At 28.4% G+C, this 17,537-nt stretch overlaps 4 protein-coding genes across 4 annotated transcripts; all 4 read left to right on the forward strand.

The window, feature by feature from the left end:
- The first annotated feature begins 163 nt into the window (after positions 1-163).
- On the forward strand, positions 164-3,419 carry LOC103575740 (protein PFC0760c). The gene is made up of 4 exons (XM_008555641.3): positions 164-448; positions 523-749; positions 838-1,935; positions 2,015-3,419. Exons 2-4 carry the CDS (start codon positions 576-578, stop codon positions 2,777-2,779), a joined length of 2,037 nt encoding a protein of 678 aa, XP_008553863.1. The 5' UTR covers positions 164-448; positions 523-575; the 3' UTR covers positions 2,780-3,419.
- A 438-nt stretch (positions 3,420-3,857) lies between these two features.
- On the forward strand, positions 3,858-5,588 carry LOC103575783 (uncharacterized). The gene is made up of 7 exons (XM_014443337.1): positions 3,858-3,866; positions 3,935-4,382; positions 4,451-4,754; positions 4,828-4,927; positions 5,000-5,110; positions 5,282-5,437; positions 5,529-5,588. Exons 1-7 carry the CDS (start codon positions 3,858-3,860, stop codon positions 5,586-5,588), a joined length of 1,188 nt encoding a protein of 395 aa, XP_014298823.1.
- A 748-nt stretch (positions 5,589-6,336) lies between these two features.
- On the forward strand, positions 6,337-8,265 carry LOC106693882 (odorant receptor 85b-like). Its single transcript, XM_014443336.1, has 7 exons — positions 6,337-6,345; positions 6,414-6,861; positions 7,130-7,433; positions 7,507-7,606; positions 7,679-7,789; positions 7,962-8,117; positions 8,206-8,265. Exons 1-7 carry the CDS (start codon positions 6,337-6,339, stop codon positions 8,263-8,265), a joined length of 1,188 nt encoding a protein of 395 aa, XP_014298822.1.
- A 5,990-nt stretch (positions 8,266-14,255) lies between these two features.
- LOC103575739 (putative odorant receptor 85d) lies at positions 14,256-16,253 on the forward strand. Its single transcript, XM_008555640.1, has 7 exons — positions 14,256-14,276; positions 14,360-14,813; positions 14,878-15,181; positions 15,263-15,362; positions 15,780-15,890; positions 15,959-16,114; positions 16,191-16,253. Exons 1-7 carry the CDS (start codon positions 14,256-14,258, stop codon positions 16,251-16,253), a joined length of 1,209 nt encoding a protein of 402 aa, XP_008553862.1.
- Positions 16,254-17,537: the final 1,284 nt, after the last annotated feature.

Genomic DNA, 17,537 nt, shown 5'->3' on the forward strand with positions numbered 1-17,537 from the left:
CGTCTAATATTTTTTTTTTTAAATAATAAATTATAGAAAAAAAATTTTTTGGAAAAATTGCACTTGTAGTTTTTTAAATCTCCTACATGTGCATGTTTTTAGTTTTTTTTTCTTGTAATCGATTTGTTGGAATAAATTTCGAAAATTATCGATTGTCTGCTAACTTCAGGATCATAAGAAAAAAAATAAAAAAAAAGTGAGCAAGTGAAGCTGGGTCTCTATTTTATTACAATAAAGAGGCACTTGTGTCGAATTCTATATTTATAAACAATTTATTCAATATATTTACGTTTATTTATATTTTTTAATTCATTATTACATATATTATTAATATATCAACAATTATTATCAACAATATTTACACTTAAATCCTCACTTATTTTATTTAATCGCCATGTTGGTTTTGTTGGTTATGTTTAAAATTATTAATTTTTATTTTCATTAACTGGTAAGTTTATTTATTCTTATTTATTTATTTATTTATATACATATATATTTACTGTATCAATTTAATTTTTTTAGCTCCAAAAGTGTAATTTTTTTTTCACCTGCCAAATAATAATTAAAATCTAATTATGGTGCGTTCATGTTCATTAAAAAATTGTAATAATTCAGTTCGACAGAAATACCGATTTTTTTTATTACCATCAGTTAAAAAAGTTGCTAAAAGAGCTGCATGGTTAAAACAATGTGATTATTTATTATCGGAACCGCTTCCCACAACTGGTAATTCAATATCACTGTGCGAAGTAAGTAAACAATAATATTAGCATTTAATTATTTAAATTAATTGTCAATTAATTAATAAATTTATTGATTATTTTTTAAAAAAATAAGGGACACTTTGAACCGGATCAGTTTGTTGAATACGGGCCAAATGTACGCACGATATTAAAACCAACGGCAATACCAACGATATTCACTAAAAATCCTCCACGTGTTTGTGATGCTGTCGAGCAGTGGTACGATCAAGAATATAAACATAATAGTACCTTGTCACTGATAAATGATCTTACAGTGACAGATGATTCGATTATTTATCACAATGACAATCAGGACAATGAAATTGAGTTGGAGGAATTAAATAACGACAATGATGACAACGGATATGAGTACGAGTACGGCGACGTCGATGAAATGCCGGTTGCTAAAATAAAATCAACTGTCAGATTGATACGAATACAGAGAAATAAAATGCAAATCGCAACACCGCATGGTATTAAAATAATTGCGGCTTCTTGCAAAACGCAGATGGATAATTTGGTGGAGAACCAGGTAGTGGAACACTTTGAGGAAGGATTATCGCCGCCCTCGAGCAATGAGATGGAAACTATCGATGACAATTCGATGCCGTCATCAACTTTTGGTGTGGGAATGAAGAAAATTTGTCTGGATGTTGATAATAAAGTGGTTGCTTTTAAAGTTGATAATTCTGGTGGGTTTGGTTCGTTGGACGAGCACGAGGATGCTTTTGATCCAGAGTACGCGAATTACTGCGATGAGGAGAATGGGATGAGGAAACGTAAACTGGTGAACGCGGGATTTAAAAAACAGCCGAAGTATGAAATAACTCCGGTGTTTGTTAAGAAGGAGGTTGATGATGGTGACAATAATAAGGAAGTTAATGACAAGTCAAGGCTGAGGGATATCATGCATTATAACATTTCACAGGCTGACAGTGTAGAGTCGAATGATGCTGATGATGCTGACTCGAATGACGTTGGTAATTTTGACCCGGCTTTGTTGGATAGTTATCAAAATAATTATGATGATAATTATATTATGAATGATGATGATCAGCTGCATGAGGATCATGTTCTAGATGATGATGATCATGATAATGACATTGATTATTCTCAGCTGATAATGAATGCCACGGAATTACAAAAGCAAGTTAAAGATTTAGAAAACGAGCGCGATAGTATTACGAGAAAGGTAATTTATTTGAGTAATTTAATTATCACTAGCCCCAGTGTTGGTCCTAGTGTATATAAAATATTTTTTTTTTTTTTAGTATCGACGACTGGAATTAAAAATGGAAACATTTGAAACGAATCTCCGGACATTTTTAAATGACGATCAAATAAAATTACTGCAGTCACAATCACCGTCAATGAACACAACATCTTGGTCTGCAGATACCCTTAAAAAAAGTGCTAAGATTCGCTGCATTGTTGGTCCACGTGCTTACGAATACTTACGATCACAAGAACGCTATCCACTCCCGTCATTCCGAACGCTCTATCGGCACCGTGATGTTTCGAGAATAAATGATTACACGGATGAAATGATACAAGAGCATATGAACGCGACGATAAATCGGGTTGCGATGGTTACTGAAGAATCAGAAGCTTCGGATCTTGATGATGAAGCTGAGGCTGAGGCTGAAGCTGAAAGAGAAAATGAAGAAGCGGAGACTGAAGCCCAAAGAGAAGCTGAAGCTCAAAGAGAAGCTGAAGCTCAAAGAGAAGGTGAAGATGAACGTGAAGTTGAGGAAATAGACGTTGGGGTTGATATTGAAAAAGAGTTTGAAACTCAAGTTGACGAAAGACAAATTGCTGTTGAAAATAATTCCGAACCAGAACATATCATAATTGATATGTTAGATCCTGATATTGAAGATGAAGAAATATTTGAGGAAGAAGATTTAATTGAACAAGTACAAGATATTTTAATGAACAACGACGATGAAGAGACGTTACGACACGAAGACATCGCGGCTATAGATGGGTTCCGATTCGTCGCCGGTCGTTCGGCCGCTGAAAAAACAGATACGTGAAGGCTGTTTTTTAAAATTACGATAGTTGTATATAATTTAGTTTAGAGGTAATAATTCTTATGATTAAGAGGTTCAATGTATTTTATATAATAGATATGTAAATTAATTATTGCTAATATTTTTTTATTTATAATTAAAAAAGGATGGAATGAAAAATTGCCAAGTATTTAAATTTATTTTAAATACTATTATTGTGTAAATGATTAATAAAATAATTTGATAATAAAAATAATTAGTAGGTATTTTTAAATTTGTATTTGTAAAATAAAAATGTTTTCTTTTTTTATTTTAATTAAACGTCAAAATAAAAAAATTCAAGAGGGAGAAAGTGAATTAATTAAAAAATAAAATTTGTAACGAAATTATGGATTTTAGAAAAAAAAGTTTCAAATAAAAGTTGTAGGAAATTAAATTTGCTACAAAAAAGGTCAAGTACTTTATTGACGTATCTCTGATAGTTTTTAAGTTATAGAGGAAATAAACACGGGATCAGTTAATTCAATAATAATCCTAAAATTATTTTCCTACTTTAAATTGTAATCACGTTGAAATAATTAGATATACGGTAAAATGTCATGAGACCTTTTTTGTAGAAAATTTAATTAGCTATTAATTTGTTTATATACATTTTTGTCACATCTCTATTAGTTTACTCAGAATTTGGACTTTTCTATAAAAACTTTTAAATGTCAATTTCAAAATTTGTAATAAGAAAAATAAAATTAAACGTTCGCTCACTTAAATAAGTATTTTTGGTCTGAGTATAAATTTTGAGTACTAGTAAAATTTTTACTAAGGTATAAATTTATATCCAGGATGTGAAATGAATTGAAATTTAAAAATAACTAAATTTACAAGTGAGACTAGTCTCAGTACCAGAAGAAACATGAAGGGATAATTGGTTTTAGAATACAAAGTTTTGTTAAAATTGCCTGTAATGATGATTGCCTTTAATTTTACGGCAATCAAAGTAATAGATGTTATAGCCGCGATCAATTTATAAAAAAATATAGTTTACTTCGAACATCGTCCCGAGCTTTCTTCAGCATTTACTTTAAAATCATCAGACGAATAAGAAATGGAAAACGTAAGTGCCGGTGACAAGTTGATAGTTTTTATTGATTTGAATAAAAATTACAGTAAAATGTTTTGTAGGATCAAAAAGAATTGGACGAGGGTGTTAAGGCATTTTATTGGGCTAAGAGAATGTCTCGGTGCATTGGATTGTGGCCAGCGACTCCAAATTATTATTGGTTTAATATATGTATATTTTATCTTACTATTTTTGTGTCTCTGCAATTACTACATCTCTATAACTCAGTTTATGATTTTGATAAAGTGATTGACGATTTTACGGAAAACTTGGCCTCAACGCATATGTATACGCGTATTCTAATGCTTCGGGTGCATAATTATAAAATTGGTGAAATGATAACGCAGGCAATGAAAGAATATAATACAAATGCTTTTAAAAATTCAGATGAAATTAAAGTTTTTATGAAATTTATCAACAAAGGTAAATTTTTAATAAAAGGATTAATTATTTTTATTATGTCAACTGAAATTTCTTGGTTTTTGAAACCTTTAACTACACCCTCATCATGTGAGTAAATTAATATTTATATTTATTATTATTATTATTATTTATTTATATATTTATTTTTTTTATAGCTGATGATTTAATGATCAATAATAATAAAACATTACCGCAATTTATTTTGCCTTTTCATGTTTCCCTATTTTATGAAGTTAATAGTTTGAAACGTTATATATTAACTTATTTATCATTAATGCCGATGGTTTATGTCACTGGGATCGGACATTCGGCGGTTGATTGTATTTTAGTTTTACTAGTATTCTATATCAGCGGAAAGCTGTCTGTATTGACAACGAGGATCAATGCACTGAAAAATAACCACTACGACTGTAGGAAAGAACTTAGAGAAATAATCGCTGAGCACAGTCGATTACTAAAGTAATTATGTTATGTTGGATTGAAAAAAATCATTTTTTTTTAATTGAATATTAATTATAAATACTTATTAAAGAATGGGAGATGAAGTTAAAGACGTTTATAGCACGGGATTGTTGGTGTATCTAGTGAATGGTAATTTATTGATATGCATTATTGGCTATCAGATTTTGATAGTAAGTAATTCAAGTGATTTCATTTATGTTTATTTAAATTGGAGGTAATTAATTAATTATTAAATTTATTAGAATTATATGACGGGCCCTAACTCGGATTTGTTGCAATATTTTGTTTATATAGGTGCAACTTATTTTATGATTTCTATTTTTTGTATTATTAGCGAGCATTTAACTGCTGAGGTAATTATTACACTAGTGAGTGAGAATGCGATTGCGGTAACGAGTGTTGGTATCATGAGCCATAGGCGACTGCTGCCATCACACGTGTCGGAGTCCCATTCTCTGTAAAATTACGTATTTTCTTTTATTTTGAGTAAATTTAATTTTTTCTGTACACTTGAATGTAAACAGAGCAACAAAGTTTGCGAAGCATATTGGAATTGTGAGTGGTACAATATGCCGCAAGATTGTGTCAAAGATATTATTTATTGTATTCTACGATCGCAAAGGCCGTTGGCTCTGCAAGCTGGTAAATTTTCGACATTCAGCAGCGTTACTTTAACAGACGTAAGCGTTTTGAAATAAGTCCTTAAATTTTTGAAAATATTACTTTATCGTAACAACAAAACTAAAAATAATTTTTCAAAAATTTTGATAGGTCACTAAAACCGCATTGAGTTATCTTTCAGTTCTTCGAAATTTTTTAATTGCTGAATAAATGGATTATCCTGAATGCAAGCTTTTTAAAATTTTTGGTAATTAATAACGTTTTGAGAGTTATGTTTCAAAAGCGTTGTCATTTCACTCAGAATTATAAATCAACTGAATTTTTTATTATTAAAATTCTAAAAATTTCAAATTGAAGTTTTAATCTGTCTCAAATTTAGAGACTCGACTTTGAACACTTTTTGAATTTTTTGGGAACGGATTTTTTTACACGGTTACAGGGTATCAATTTGAGTGAACTAATTTTATATGTAATCCACTTTTTTAAAAAAATAAAAGTAAATACTTTCTGTCTATATATATCGATTTCAATATTTTAAGACTTCGTGAATGTAGTAAGTAATATTTAAATCAATGAGTTCAATAAAAGAATACCGTAGGTAAAAGATATCAAAAAGAATAAGTGACCAACTGAGATACTTAAAAATGTAAGTATAACAATAGCAGTAAAATATATACGTAATGGATGTACATGGTCAGGTAATACGAAACAAATATATAAATTCAAAAGTAACAGAGTCTACACTAGTCTTAGTGCAGTAAAAAATATGAAGGGATAATTGGTTTTAAAATTTAAAGTTTTATAAAAATTGCACATAATGATGATTATCTTTAATTTTACGGCAATCAAAGTAATAGATGCTATAGCCACGATCAATTTATAAAAAAATATAGTTTACTTCGAACATCGCTCCGAGCTTTCTTCAGCATTTATATTAAAAACATCAAACGAAGAAGACATGGAAAATGTAAGTGCAGGTGATAAGCTGATAGTTTTTATTGATTTGAACGAAAGTAACAGTAGAATGTTTTGCAGGATCAAAAAGAATTGGACGAGGGTGTTAAGGCGTTTTATTGGGCTAAGAGAATGTCTCGGTGCATTGGGTTGTGGCCAGTGGCTCCAAATTATTATTTGTTTAATATATGTATATTATATTTTTCAGTTCTTATGGTATTAGAATTAATAGATCTTTATAATTCCGTTTATGACATTGATAAACTGATTGATAATTTCACGGAGAACTTGGCGTCAACGCATATGTATGCGCGTATTCTAATGCTTCGTGTGCATAATTATAGAATTGGTAAAATGATAATGCAGGCAATGAAAGATTATCGTATAAGTGCTTTTAAAAATTCTTATGAAATCAACGTATTCATGGAATTTGTCAACAAGGGTAAATTTTTGATAAAAGGATTATTTATTTTTATTATGTCGACTGAAATTTCTTGGTTTTTGAAACCTTTAACGACACCCTCGTCATGTGAGTAAATTTATACTATATATATTATTTAAATTACCCGTGTGAAAAAAAAAAAAAAAAATTAGTCGCACTGCGAAATTCATAACAACTTCAAACTTTTATCGAACTTTCGAATAAAAAAAAAAAACAGATTTCAATAGCTGAAATTTTGTTTGATCGAAATTTTTCGATTAATATGAAAAAGTTTCAATTTTGGTTACATTTCGAAGTTCGACTGATTAAAAAATTTTTTTTCAATTTCAATAATAAATATATTGACTATTTGTAGCTGATAACTCAATAATTAATGAGAATAAAACGTTACCTCAATTTATTTTGCCTTATAATGTATATATATTTTATGAAGTTAATAGTTTAAAACGTTATATATTGACTTATTTATCATTTATGCCGATGGTTTATGTCAGTGGAATCGGACATTCGGCAGTTGATTGTATTTTAGTTTTACTAGTATTCTATATCAGCGGAAAATTGTCTGTATTGACAATGAGGATCGATGCACTCAAAAATAACCAATACGACTGTAGGAAAGAACTTAGAGAAATAATTGCTGAGCACAGTCGATTACTAAAGTAATTATATTATGTTGGATTGAAAAAAATCATTTTTTTTTAATTGAATATTAATTATAAATACTTATTAAAGAATGGGAGATGAAGTTAAAGACGTTTATAGCACGGGATTGTTGGTGTATCTAGTGAATGGTAATTTATTGATATGCATTATTGGCTATCAGATTTTGATAGTAAGTAATTCAAGTGATTTCATTTATATTTATTTAAAATGGAGGTAATTAATTAATTATTAAACTTATTAGAATTATATGACGGGTCCTAATTCGGACTTGTTGCAATATTTTGTTTATATAGGAGCAACTTATTTTATGATTTCTAATTTTTGTATTATAAGTGAGCATTTAACTGCTGAGGTAATTATTACACTAGTGAGTGAGAATGCGATTGCGGTAACGAGTGTTGGTATCATGAGCCATAGGCGACTGCTGCCATCACACGTGTCGGAGTCCCATTCTCTGTAAAATTACGGCCTTTTTTTTTATTTTGAGTAAATTTAATTTTTTCTGTACACTTGAATGTAAACAGAGCAACAAAGTTTGTGAAGCATATTGGAATTGTGAGTGGTACAATATGCCGCAAGATTGTGTCAAAGATATTATTTATTGTATTCTACGATCGCAAAGGCCGTTGGCTCTGCAAGCTGGTAAATTTTCAACATTCAGCATCGTTACTTTGACCGACGTAAGAATTTTTGAAACAATTCTCTGATTTTTAAAAATATTCTCATTATAAAAATAGAACAAAAATTAATTTTTTTTAAATTTAATAGGTCACTAAAACTGCATTGAGTTATCTTTCAGTGCTTCGAAATTTTTTAATTGCTGAATAAATCCGTCCATCAATATATCAATGTATCATATATTTGTTAACTATATAAAATAATTGTAGTAATTAATTGATTACCAATAAAATATATTTTAGTGATATAAAAAAATTACACGGAATCGGTAAAAAGCATGCTATTGCATAAAATTTTACAATTAATTGTTTTTACTGTATTTTAATTCTGCGAGTGCTCTTTGCATTTATTAATTTAATTTTACTTTTTATATGAATTTACAGATAACAAAAACTGCATTTGGATATTTTTCAGTGCTGAAAAACTTTTTAGTTCATCATTAATTTGTTGTAAGAATATAGTTGTTCGATAAAATGTACAGCGAATTGTTAATAGATAGTATGTAATTGAAATAAATTAAATTGAAAATATCTGATAACATGTAGAAAAGTAAAAGAAAGTCCATATGATTTTATCACGATACACAGTCGCGTCTCGCGCCAAGTATGCATCGAACGGTGTAAGAGAATGAAGAACAATCCAGATGAAATTGGCAATTCAGTAATGAAATGCTGGTAAAAAAAAGTTTATCAACATTTTCATTTGTCACTAAGATACTTGGTAGTTTTTTTTATTTCAAAGAATTTTAACTACGATAGATGCATACTTGGCGCACTTTTTTACAGATGAAATCTATTTTTTGGCTGATTGAATATGCACACACTTAAGATTAATTTGACCGGCATTTTTTATAAGACAACTTTTTGTAAGTATACCGATGAATTAACTAGATGTTTTCATTCTCGCAATTGACTTGAGACTGAAGTATTAGCAAGTCTTGTAGGATTGTAACTTTGCGCATGGGTGATCAAATGTCCCGCCTACAACACGTTGCTATGTCAACAAAAGTAATTTTATTTATTTCCTCACTATGACAAAAAACATCTCTCGGTTTAGTATTATTTTAGAATCATAAATATTTTACAATAAAAAACAAAATAAAACAACAGTATACTGCTAACACAAGGGATGGATTTAAGATAATTGCCCTTGGTTCTCGCGAAATAAAATATATTCAGAACCGTAGACAACTGTCCTTCTATCGATAAAAATATCTGAGACATAATAGTTGTAAAAAAAAAAAACAAAAATGAGACTTGCGGTGAAGTTGCACCCAACGCAGGTGACAAACTTGTCTACAGTAATTAAAGGTATAGTACTCGAGACATGCATACAACAATAAAAATGTTTACCTCGGAGATTGTCACGAGCAAAGACCCCTCATTCAATTGAACTCTCTTAAACCAACAACACATGGAAGAAGAGAAGCGTGTAAGTCTTGCTGATATTGTGTCATATTACCGAGTAATTTTTTGTAGAAAAATAATAATAAATTGTCAAATAAATTATAGATGAAAGAGCTACTGAATGAGGGTGTCAAAGTGTTCGATTGGGCAAGATGGATATCTGTGGGAATCGGTGTCTGGCCTCTCGCCCTAAATAATTATATTTTTAATATAGGTTTTTTTTACTTTACAATTGTTATGATTTTTAAATACATTGACCTCTTTGTAAATATTTACGACCTTAAAGCTGTTATGGAAAATCTATCGGAAAATATTGCATTCACAATTGTTTATATGTATACATTTTTAATACGGGTGAATATCAAAAAATTCATCCAAGTATTTGAACAAGTTTTGATGGATTACAATAGTGCAAGTGCGTTCAAAAACATAAAAGAAGTTAAAGTATTCATGATATATGCTAATAATACTAAAGTATTTACCAAGTATATTATTATTTCAATTGCAATGTCAGAATTTCTGTGGTTTATTCAACCATTAACTACATCAACTACATCAAGTAAAAAATTATTAATCTAAGTGTTAATATTATTTGTGTCATTACAAAAATATTTATTTGGGTTAATAGATAATTCTGCCAATGCTCTGGCTATTGACAATGAAATGACAACTTATATTCTACCATATCATATTTACGTTTTCTATGATATAAATTCTTTTAAAAATTACGTGATCACTTATGTCTCACTGAGTCTATTTACGGTTATCAATGCTTTGGGTATCATGAGTCTTAATATATTTTTAATAATTCTTGTTTTCCATGTAAGTGGCAGACTGGCTGTCTTGGCTATAAGAATTGATGAATTACAAAAGAACATTATTAAGCCACGAGATCAATTTGTTGAAATTATTACTGAACATATTAAAGTATTGAAGTAAGACTTTAATATAATTTGTTTTCATTGTGGAAATTGAAATATATAGTGAATATGCAGAAGGAGCTCGAACTGTTTTAGCCTATGAAAAATTTTGGTGTAACTGCTTTCACCATTTTTCTTAATTTTTAAACCAGCAAAAATTTTTTACTCTTCCGAGTTATTTTTCAACTTCCTGCTAAGAAAATTGAAGATTTTCAAAAAATTTGGGGTTATTGCTTTCACTTCGATTTTCGAAAATCGAGTTTTCATCGGGTTGACGTTTTGAGGTCCTAGAAAGCTATTTGACTATTTTCAAATAATGTCCGAGTGTCTGTTTGTATGTACGTAAGTCAACTCTTTAGAACTTTTGACTAATCATTCGATTTGGATGTTTACGGTGGCAATCGAAAAGGCTCGACGGCCATCAAATTTCCTGTAATCTTTATATATAACCGATTGGAACATAGTAACTGATTTAAAAAACCTCCAAAAAATTTTTTATATGCTCAAAATTGGAGCCCTCTCTCTGCATAGTCTAAAATATTTTGAATTATTTTTTGACAGACTGGGAAATGACATTGCCGATGTATTTTCTGCACCACTGCTAGTATATTTTTTATTAACCAATTTATTATTATGTATTTTGGGATATGAAATATTACTTGTAACTATATTTTTAATTTACTATCATTATTACTATTAATAATATTATTAACACTGTCATTTACAGAATTTTATGTCGGGTTTAAATTCAGATATTATGCAGTTTATTGTACTTATATCTACTGTTTATCTCATATTGTTTGTTATTTGTATGAATAGCGAAAATCTTGCTAGCGAGGTAAAAAAATTATTTTTAAAAATAAATTACTAGTTACATATTTCTTTATCTATTTATTCAGAGTGATAATGTTTGCCAAGCATTTTACAATTGTAATTGGTACAATCTGCCACCGAATACTGTAAAAGATATTATTTATTGTTTGGCAAGGGCGCAAAAACCGATATTTCTAAAGGCTGGTAAATTTTCTACCTTTAGTTACAGCACATTAACGGATGTACGTTCTTATTTTTGACTACATATATTTATTATTTCTTTGCCCTAGTTCTAAAACACTGATGGTTTTTACTAAATTGCCTTTGTTTTTAAATATTTGTTGACAGGTAACGACAACTGCTATGGGATATTTTTCTGTACTGAGAAATATTTTAGTTAATTAATTTATTTAATTTCCAAAAAAAAAATACATAATATAAATCATTTTATTTATATGTATGCCACGTCGTTTTACTATTTAATAGTAACAAATTATTGAACTAAAAAAAAAATAATTCTATTTTCAAAATTTGAAAAAATATTAAAATTACACTTTTTTTTATATGAAGACATAATAAAAATTATATTTCTTTATGTCCCGACATAAAATTAAATCAAAATACATAGTAGGAGATACAAAATACTCCAAATTATCATTATGTCCAGCAATAAATTTGATTATTTATTATTATGCCATGAAATAATAAAAATCATTTTTATTATCTTGTTACATAATAATAAAACATTGTATTATAATTATGTGTATACATAATATCTATTCGATTCATTAACTTTTTCAACAATAGAAATAATTAAAATTATCCTAGTACATAATAATAACTCGACCATTAATTTTTTTTTCTCTACATAAATGAAATGGATTAATTTTATTATGCGTTCATATAAAAAAAAATTCATGAAAAACATTTATGTTGTGGCTCATAATTCCAATTCAGAATAATATTATGTACAGTTATAATTAAAATAAAAAAATTTTTATTATGTACTAACATAATTTTTATTGTCACGGACGAATTTTTATTATTTTCCCACATAAATTTAATTCCGACTAAAAATTTGCCAATGGCATAAAAATAACTAATAAAAATTATTGTACTATATAACAATAATTAGATATATAAATATTATGATAGCATATAAATATAATTATTGCATTTTTATTATGTACATAATTTTAATTCAGAATACCTGAATATCTAAAAAATTAATATATTATGATGGTAGTATTAGCTCTAATAACTAAAAATTTCCCATTTATTTTTATAGGATAATATAGCTTGAATTCAACATATTATTAGTATGAAGACCATAATTTTTATAGAACTCATTATAATTATATCAGTACATAATAATAAATCCTGATTAAAATTATTTGTAAATATAATGATAATGTAATTAATTTTTATTATGTGGCAACATAACTTTTAATAATCAAAAATATTTATGTCAGAACATAATTATAAATCACCAGATTATTATTATGTCAGGAGATAATAATTATTTTTAATAAAAATTATGCTTGATCATAAAATTAATGTGTCGCATTTCAATTATGCCTCGATAAAAATTATTTCAATTTTTTTATGACAATTAGATAGTATTATAATTTATTTGTTACCATTAAATAGTAAAACGGCGTGCCATACATATGAGTGTTTGTGGATATAGTCATATATTAGATTGATAATGATAATTATAACTTGATAATTATGACAATGAATGAAAATAGAGTCAAATAGTGTATTGATGAATCCATACTCAGATAAACACCTTGTTGAAAATCAATCCTTAATTAAAAAAAAGAACTGTCTCAATTTATTCAAATTTTCCTGAATATTTAGTAAGGAAAAAATTTTTTAATGAATTTTTTTTTAGTATTACTATCAAATGATTTAATTTTTTGGTGTTTTTACATCAATTATACACTTTTTTTTTTCAGATAACAAAGACGGCTATGGGATACTTATCTATATTGAAAAAATTTTTAATGGATCAATAATGTTTGAACTTAGTTAAATTTATCCCAACAAATAGTAGTTAAAATTTAATTATTCGTATATGTTATTATGTGGGTATTGATACTTAAGAATTATATGAACGTAAGCTTAATAGATAAAATTGTAAAAATAAAAAAAATGTTTATTAAAAATAAAAAATAATAACAGTTTTTTGTTGACCAAAATTTTCTCAAATCACAAAATAGCCAACGGGATGTTCGAAGTTAAAAATTTAAAAAAAATTTCTAACATCGACTGATTATAAATTTAACAAACTTATTATTGAAAAAAAAATTATTATTTGTGATGTTTTTGACAAATTTTCGATTTGAAATATTTAAAAAAAATTATTTATCCAATAAAAATTAAAAAATCTCAAATTGCACTCAAAAATTTTTGAAATATGTCGCCACCCTAGTCAAAAAACAAATTTGACTTGGTTTTGGTTTACTTGACTTAATTTCAAGACAAAAAAGTCAAATTCAAGTTATTTTTTTGACCCGGGCACTTTTGTATAAACATTTGATGTATCAAAATTTGTAAGAAACCCGTCGTCACTCTCCAACAATCTAAGCTTTACTGAAACTTGCGTCTATTTTATAAAATATTGCGCATGAGCAATGCACTTTCCTGATATTCGTTTCTGTGTCCCGAAAAAAAAATGTATCCATCGCGTGACGAAGCTTGCAACGTTTTTCTGCATACGAATATATAAAAAAAGCTACAATGTATAACGAAAGAAAAGTAAATATAAATATAAATTTAAAAAAAGTGGGTTTTTTTAAGCAACTACATCGATAAAATAATAACCATCACGCGAATTAAAAAAAAATTGAACAAAAAACTTCGCTGAGACAAATTATAGGGTAGGGTATAGCATTCAATAAAAAATTATGCACCTACAATGTAAATATTGTTTACTTCGGACAATGTTGCGAGCTCTGCTCTATCATTCTTATAAAATATATCTGACTAACAAGACATGGAAGAAGAACGAAGTCGCGTAAGGTTTTCTAAAATATATTGAGTATTAATTTTAATAGATTAGTAAAAAAATATATATAGAAGAGACCAAACTATTTTTAGGATGAACGAGATTTGGAAAGTAGCGTTAGAGCATTTTATTGGGGCAAATGGATGTCTAAATGGATTGGTGTTTGGCCATTGGCACCAAATTTCTATCTATTTAATGTGACATTCGCATATTTTACCGCCGTAATGCTACTGGAGTATGTTGATCTTTTTTTTTGTTTGCCAAATTTTGAAAAAGTACTCGACAACCTTACGGAAAATTTGTCCTTTACGATTATTTATGTGCGCACATTAATGCTGAGGGTACACAATTACAAGCTTGGCAATGCGATACGAGAATGTTTGAAGGATTCAAGTGTCAGTGCATTTAGAAACTCGAAAGAAATAGATATTTTTGTGCAATATACCAAAGAAGGTAAATTTTTTGCCAAATTCGTCATAGCTTTTGCTGCAATGACTGAAACTTCTTGGTATTTGCGGCCGATAACATCGCATACAGCGATACGAGGTATATATTTATTTATAAATAATAAATATTTGATAAATTGTTAACATTATTTTTATCTTTTTAGTGATAGCTGATAATGAGACACTAAATAATGTAACGTTGAAGTTCAGTTTGCCGTTTCACTTTTATGTTTTTTACGAAATAAATAGCATTAAAACTTATGCACTTACATATCTTTCGCATGGTCCATTTGTACCGATCAATGGTTTTGGTACCGCTAGTGCTAATTGTTTTTTGATAGCACTTTCATTCCATATTAGCGGTCGGCTGGCTGTTTTAGCTGAAAGAATAAAGACATTGAAAGATTATCCTGATTCGTATAAAAGAGAATTGAAGTTGATTATTGATGAACATATTAGACTTTTGAGGTTGATTATGAATAATTAAATAATAACGATGTTGTTAATAAATATGATTTATTTATAGATATTTATATTTATTTATTATAGAATGGGAGAAGATGTTAAGATTTCTTATGGTGTTAATTTATTAGTATATCTATTGAATGGGACGATACTTTTATGTATTATTGGATACCAAATACTATTGGTAAGTGATATTTATTTATCGCATACTTCAATTGCGAAGGGGTATATTAGTTTTTAAAAAACTCCATTGCAAAGAAATTTCAATTGGAAATTGGGCATGAAACTGAAAATTTCAATAAATTTTCAGCAGAAATTTTTTATCAAATCGTTTGAATGCCGGAATATAAATTAGGTCTATTAGAAATTTTAAAAAATTAATGGAATTTCGACTATTGATGAAAAATTTTTTTTAATTGATCGAGATCAAAATTAGGTTTAGAGAGGCCTACAATGTTTCTTTCAAAATGGACTCGCGAGTCACTAATTACGAGTGTAATCAAATTTTGCATTTTATTTTGAGATGCGCACTTTTGGATTTCACTAAATTTTTTTTATTTTCATTATTTTATAAAAAAAAAAAAAAAAAAAAAAATTTCAGACACTTACAGTCGGACCAAGAACAAATATAATGCCTTTTATCGTTTATATAATGACAATGTATATGGTGATATCAATTTTTTGTATTCTCAGCGAAAATTTAATTGCTGAGGTAAAGTAAAGTATTATTCGGTTTTCAAAAATATTTTTTTTCAATAATAAAACTTATGAAAAATTCAGAGTAATAAAGTTTGCGAAGCGTTTTGGACTTGCGGTTGGTACGATATGCCACCGGATTGTATCAGTGACGTATATTATTGCATTGCCCGATCCCAAAAACCTTTGGCGCTAACTGCTGGTAAATTTTTGACTTTTGGCTACGGTACAATAACAGACGTAAGTATTTTCAACCGCATTATTAATAATCACTATTATTTTGTTTTGTTTACTGTTCGTTCAAACTTTATTCCAGGTCACTCGGACTGCCGTCGGATATTTGTCAGTATTAAGAAATTTTTTGCTCCTAGAGGAATGAATTTAATGAAAATGTTGTAATTCAATGCATTAATAATGTTATGTATTTGTTGAAATTAAAATAAATATTTAGAGTAAAAAAAAAAAAATTACAATTTATTGTTTTTCATTTATGTCAAAAAAATATTTAAAAAATTTGGCGCACTTTTAGTTCTTCGAAGATTTAAAAAAATCACAAATTTCATTTATTGCACAATGTCAAAATTTCGATGGCAATTATCTGCGGACGACAAATAGTCTGCAACATTTTAGGGTAAATAAAGTATACTATTGAGAGATTGTACAGAGTGAAGAGGGCTTTACTTGTTGTAAATAAAACTACAAAATAAACTGTCATGCGCGATTTGTTTCTGGGTATAGCAAAAATAAAAGCTGTGTGTTGGTGAAAAGTTTGTATAAATTTTATTTGTATAAAGAATAAAGTTTTAAATTGCAGAGCAATTACCGGGTATAGATATCACGATATCCCTACAATACGAAATTGTTTACCTCGGACATTGCAGCGAGCTTTAGTCTGCCATTCTCTTTAAATTCATCAAAGCGACAAGACATGGAACAGGTGAGCCAAGTAAGTTTAGTAAATGTTCAGCTACCTATTATTGAGGAGACAACAGTGATAAAAAAAAATAATTGTAGGATCAAAAAGACTTGAATGAGGGTGTCAAGATATTCAATTGGGGTAAATGGGTATCAAAAGGGCTTGGGATGTGGCCTCTTGCCCCAAATAATTACATTTTTATAATAACATTTTTTTACTTCACCATCGTAATGACTCTCGAGTGGTTGGATTTCTATAATTCTCTCAACGATTTAGATAAAGTGATCAGCAATCTGTCGGACAGTTTAGCATTCACTCACACTTATGTCCGCGGATTGATACTGAGATTTCATGTAAATGAAATGCGGATGCTAATTCAAAATTCAATGCGAGATTTCAATGTGAATACTTTCAAAAACTCATGGGAAGTTGAAATATTCATGGATTGTATCAATAAAGGAAAGCGCGTCACTAAATATATTATTTTGTTCATCGCTATAACGGAAATTATTTGGTTTCTACAACCTCTGGCCATTCCTGGTCATTTTGGTAACTTTATTTTGTTATATTTTTAATAGAAAAGTGACCGGGACAAGATCATCTGCCGAAAAATTTCTATTAAAATAAATCCAACAATTTTTTATTTCATTTTTTGAATTTTTGAACTTTGCATCTTCTTCTGGTCACTTTGATAATTATTGCAGAAGTGGAAATTCAGTTTTATTTTTTTTGTGTTGTAGTCAATGA

This window comes from Microplitis demolitor, chromosome 6 (genome assembly GCF_026212275.2).
Source record: "Microplitis demolitor isolate Queensland-Clemson2020A chromosome 6, iyMicDemo2.1a, whole genome shotgun sequence".
NCBI lineage: Eukaryota > Metazoa > Arthropoda > Insecta > Hymenoptera > Braconidae > Microplitis > Microplitis demolitor.

What these genes read in the sequence shown, in the direction of transcription:
- LOC103575740 (XM_008555641.3), top strand. Translation starts at nt 576, where the DNA reads ATGGTGCGTTCATGTTCATTAAAAAATTGTAATAATTCAGTTCGACAG. An exon ending in ATTCAATATCACTGTGCGAA is followed by an intron (nt 750 to 837) that starts GTAAGTAAACAA and finishes TAAAAAAATAAG; the next exon opens with GGACACTTTGAACCGGATCA. An exon ending in GCGATAGTATTACGAGAAAG is followed by an intron (nt 1,936 to 2,014) that starts GTAATTTATTTG and finishes TTTTTTTTTTAG; the next exon opens with TATCGACGACTGGAATTAAA.
- LOC103575783 (XM_014443337.1), top strand. An exon ending in GCGAGCATTTAACTGCTGAG is followed by an intron (nt 5,111 to 5,281) that starts GTAATTATTACA and finishes GAATGTAAACAG; the next exon opens with AGCAACAAAGTTTGCGAAGC. An exon ending in GCAGCGTTACTTTAACAGAC is followed by an intron (nt 5,438 to 5,528) that starts GTAAGCGTTTTG and finishes AAATTTTGATAG; the next exon opens with GTCACTAAAACCGCATTGAG.
- LOC106693882 (XM_014443336.1), top strand. An exon ending in TTTAACGACACCCTCGTCAT is followed by an intron (nt 6,862 to 7,129) that starts GTGAGTAAATTT and finishes GACTATTTGTAG; the next exon opens with CTGATAACTCAATAATTAAT. An exon ending in GCATCGTTACTTTGACCGAC is followed by an intron (nt 8,118 to 8,205) that starts GTAAGAATTTTT and finishes TAAATTTAATAG; the next exon opens with GTCACTAAAACTGCATTGAG.
- LOC103575739 (XM_008555640.1), top strand. Translation starts at nt 14,256, where the DNA reads ATGGAAGAAGAACGAAGTCGC. An exon ending in TGGAAGAAGAACGAAGTCGC is followed by an intron (nt 14,277 to 14,359) that starts GTAAGGTTTTCT and finishes AACTATTTTTAG; the next exon opens with GATGAACGAGATTTGGAAAG. An exon ending in GCTACGGTACAATAACAGAC is followed by an intron (nt 16,115 to 16,190) that starts GTAAGTATTTTC and finishes ACTTTATTCCAG; the next exon opens with GTCACTCGGACTGCCGTCGG.